This window comes from Nicotiana attenuata, unplaced genomic scaffold (assembly GCF_001879085.1).
Source record: "Nicotiana attenuata strain UT unplaced genomic scaffold, NIATTr2, whole genome shotgun sequence".
NCBI classification, from domain to species: Eukaryota; Viridiplantae; Streptophyta; class Magnoliopsida; order Solanales; family Solanaceae; genus Nicotiana; species Nicotiana attenuata.
This window is the reverse complement of record NW_017671227.1, coordinates 236247-240005: the sequence shown is the minus strand read 5'-3', so window position 1 is coordinate 240005 and position 3759 is coordinate 236247. Positions and strand designations below refer to the sequence as shown.

General features: G+C 39.9%; 1 protein-coding gene across 1 annotated transcript; it reads left to right on the top strand.

Annotated features, from left to right (window-relative positions):
- Positions 1-1028: 1028 nt before the first annotated feature.
- LOC109206830 lies at positions 1029-3413 on the top strand. Its single transcript, XM_019369691.1, has 3 exons — positions 1029-1233; positions 2116-2992; positions 3170-3413. The coding sequence occupies exons 1-3, from the start codon at positions 1029-1031 to the stop codon at positions 3411-3413; spliced, it is 1326 nt and encodes a 441-aa protein (XP_019225236.1).
- The last annotated feature ends 346 nt before the right edge of the window (positions 3414-3759 follow it).

Below are 3759 nucleotides of genomic sequence, written 5' to 3'. Positions count from 1 at the left end.
ACGTATCACAATAAGTCGTTCATTCTGAAAAACTAGGAAATTGATTTCTATTTTGACCCAGAGTGCCTTAGCACTATTCCATTGTAGGTGAAGTTCCCAGGTTTACCAGTGGGTTATTGGTCTCCTGAAGCATTAAGCAAATTGGCTAGTGGAGTAGGGAAACCAATGTATACAGATAAAGTCACTGCTGAAATGGAGAGGATTTCTTATGCTCGAGTGTTAGTTGAAGCAGATATTTCTCAGCCCTTACCAGAATGTATTGAGATTGATACACCTTTTGGGGTGTTCCAACAGCAAGTGAAAAATGACTGGAGGCCAAAGTTTTGTGTAGATTGCATAAAATTTGGCCATGATGCAGAGAATTGCAGAAGAATTAGTCCAAAAACAAGGGAGAAAGCTTACCGGGAAGTAGCCAAGAGGAAAAGGAGAAGGAACAGAAAGAAGAACCCAGTCTGGCAAGCAAAAGTACCAGACAAAGATCAGGAGATGCAACAAGATAGAACTCAAACTAAGAATGCAGAGGTAGAGGCACAAAATAATGTCTCCCAAAGTATAGCAGAGAACCATAGTATGCAGCAGAATGAGCAACAAACTAGCACAAGATCAAAAGGCAAAAACAAAATTGTACAAGAAGCTACTCAGAGTGAACCTATGATGGTGCAAAAGGCAAACAGATTTGTTGTGCTAAGAATTGAGGAACCTAGCACTACAGAGGGAGGGCCTGTATGTGTGCCTAGGGTGGTAGAACCCCCATGATTGTGTGTACTTGGAACATTAGAGGGCTGAATAAGCTCTCAAAACAGAAAGAGTTGAAGCTCTTTCTGGAAAGACAAAAAATAGATCTCAGAGGATGTGTGGAAACTAGAGTCAAGGAAGGCAAAGCAAAGAAAATTCTGCAGAAAGTAGCTAGAGGGTGGAACTAATATTGTAATTATAACACAGCAGTAAATGGTAGAATTTGGCTCATATGGAAGGATAGTATCAATGTGCAGATACTATCAATAAAAGATCAATATTTTCATTGCTCAATGGAGGAAAGTTCAAGCCAGTTTACTACAGATATTACTATGGTATATGCTCAAAATACATTACAACAAAGGGAGGATCTATGGGTTGAATTACAACAGTTGGGTGCACAAATCAGTAACACATGGCTGCTATGTGGTGATTTTAACAATGGACTAACCACAGAGGATAGAATTGGGCAACCAGTTACAGCAAGGGAAATTCAAGGTTTTCAGGACCTACTAACTAACCTACAGTTGACCCCCATAAGGTCAATAGGCAGGCACTTTACCTGGTGCAACAAACAACCTGTGGAAAACAGAGTATATAGCAAAATAGATTGGGCACTGGGCAATTTTCAATGGCTACATCAGTATGGACATATAGAGGCAGATTTCCTAAACCCAAGAGTATCTGATCATTCCCATGTGGTACTGAGATGTGGGAAGAAGAGATAATGGGTAATTGTAGTGGGGAGAGATCAACTGTGCAAACTCAGTAGTCATCAAAAAAGGGCCAGTGTTAAACAGAGAGCAGCAACTAGAGATGATAAGGCCAGTGACATCTGCAGAGATAGACATAGCCATCAAAGATATGCCAACAGACAAAGCTCTAGGGATAGATGGGTTCCCTATTGAATTCTTCACAAGAAATTGGGACTTAGTGAAGCATGATATATAAGTTGTAGTACAGAGTTTTTTTGAGACAGGAAAATTACAAAAGAAGTTGAACTGTACAGCCATCACTTTGATTCCGAAGGTAAATTCACCATCCCTGGTCAAAAACTATAGACCTATTGCATGTTGTAACACTTTGTACAAAATAATTGCAAAGGTGTTACAACTGAGAATTAAGAAGGTGATTGGGAACATAGTAAGTCACTCATGGAATGTGTCACAACTGTTTTATATTCTCTTGTGCTAAATGGAGGCCTTACCAAACCTTTCCAAAGACAAAGAGGAATCAGACAAGGGGACCCTATGTCCCCCTACCTCTTTGTAATAGCTATGAAGTATTTGAATAGGGAAATGATGCTACTACCAGAGAATAGAGACTTTAATTTCCATCCTAGATACAGGAAACTGGGAATAATACACATTTGTTTTGCAGATGATTTGCTCATGTTCTGCAGGGCAGACATTGAATCAATCAGGTTACTTCAAGGAGTATTTCAGAAGTTCTCTGCAGCTTCTGGATTACAAGCAAACAAGGACAAAAGCTTTATTTACATGGAAGGGGTTGATGCAGATGAAAAGCAGGCTATCTTGAATACATTGGGTTTTGAAGAGGGTACTTTCCCTTTCAGATACTTAGGAGTGCCACTATCATCCAAAAAGCTTACTGTGCAGCAATGTTTGCCCCTAATTGAGAAGATAACAGATAGAGTAAGGTGTTGGTCTGCAAGACTACTATCTTATTTTGGCAGGCTTCAAATGATAAAGTCAGTATTGTTTGGCATTCAAACATACTGGGCTCAGATATTCATACTCCCTAAGAAAGTCATGAAGATGATAAATGCAGTGTTCAGAACTTTCTTATGGATAGGAGAGGCAACTATCACAAAGAAAGCTCTGATAGCTTGGGAACAGATCTGTAGGCCTATTTCTGCAGGGAGTTTGAACGTCATCAACTTATGCATTTGGAACAAGGCTGCTGTGATGAAACAATTGTGGGCAGTTGAAATGAAAAAGGACTGCCTGTGGATAAAATGGGTCCACAATTACTATATCAAGAAGCAGGATTTAGAACACATGCCTACACCTAAGAATGCAGCTTGGGTAATCAGGAAAATCATTGAGACAAAGGAAGACCTGAAGAGGCAGCCTATGCAGGGATCCTTGTGTAATAGACTGAAGATACTACAACTGCAGGAACAATTCTCAATCAAGAAGACCTATCTTTTGTTGTTGCCCCAGTATCAGAAAGTCCATTGGAGAAGCATAGTTTTGCAGACAAAAATTCATCCCAGATTCAAATTCATACTATGGTTGGCTGCACATGAAAGATTATCTACTGTGGATAGACTAAGTAGAATTGGAATACAGGTGCCACAGGATTGTGTATTTTGCAAAGCAACTACTAAAACACTACAACATCTATTTTTTGAGTGCCCAGTTACTAGCAGAATTTAGACCAGATTACTATTATGGCTGGGCATGAACAGGAGCATAAAGGGATGGTCAGAGGAGCTTACCTGGGCAAGCAGGATGGCTAGAAAGAAGACAGGAAAAGCTGAAATCACTAGCTATGTGTTTGCTATGCTCATATACAGTATATGGAGGGAGAGGAACATGATTCGATTCCAGCAAAGTGCCTTTGAGGAACACAGAATATGCAGAGAAATTGTCCTACAGTACACACAAGAGGCAGAAGATAACCAAAGTGGCAGCAGACATTGCATAGTTTAGACAGATTTGCTTAGCTCATTATGTAATGAACTAACTAGTTTCTTTTTGAATAGCAGCAATGCCTAGTAGGTTAGTAGAAGCAATTGCAATTGGGTTTTTCTGGATTGTAGCTGGTCAGCAGTTACACAGCTATGTACATATATACTTTTGATTAATACAATTTGAGGTTTAATCAAAAAAAATATCTAAATATTGCGCTCAGACTGTCCGTCCGTCTGAGGATGAAATGTTGTGCTCAACTCAACTTGCGTGCCCAACCCATGTTGTATTTCCCTCCAGAAGTGCGAGGTGAATTGCGTACCTCGATCAGAAATGATAGACACGAGCACGCCGTGAAGATGAACGA

What these genes read in the sequence shown, in the direction of transcription:
- LOC109206830 (XM_019369691.1), top strand. Translation starts at nt 1,029, where the DNA reads ATGGAGGAAAGTTCAAGCCAGTTTACTACAGATATTACTATGGTATAT. An exon ending in TACAGCAAGGGAAATTCAAG is followed by an intron (nt 1,234 to 2,115) that starts GTTTTCAGGACC and finishes TTTGTTTTGCAG; the next exon opens with ATGATTTGCTCATGTTCTGC. An exon ending in AGATTCAAATTCATACTATG is followed by an intron (nt 2,993 to 3,169) that starts GTTGGCTGCACA and finishes GGGCATGAACAG; the next exon opens with GAGCATAAAGGGATGGTCAG.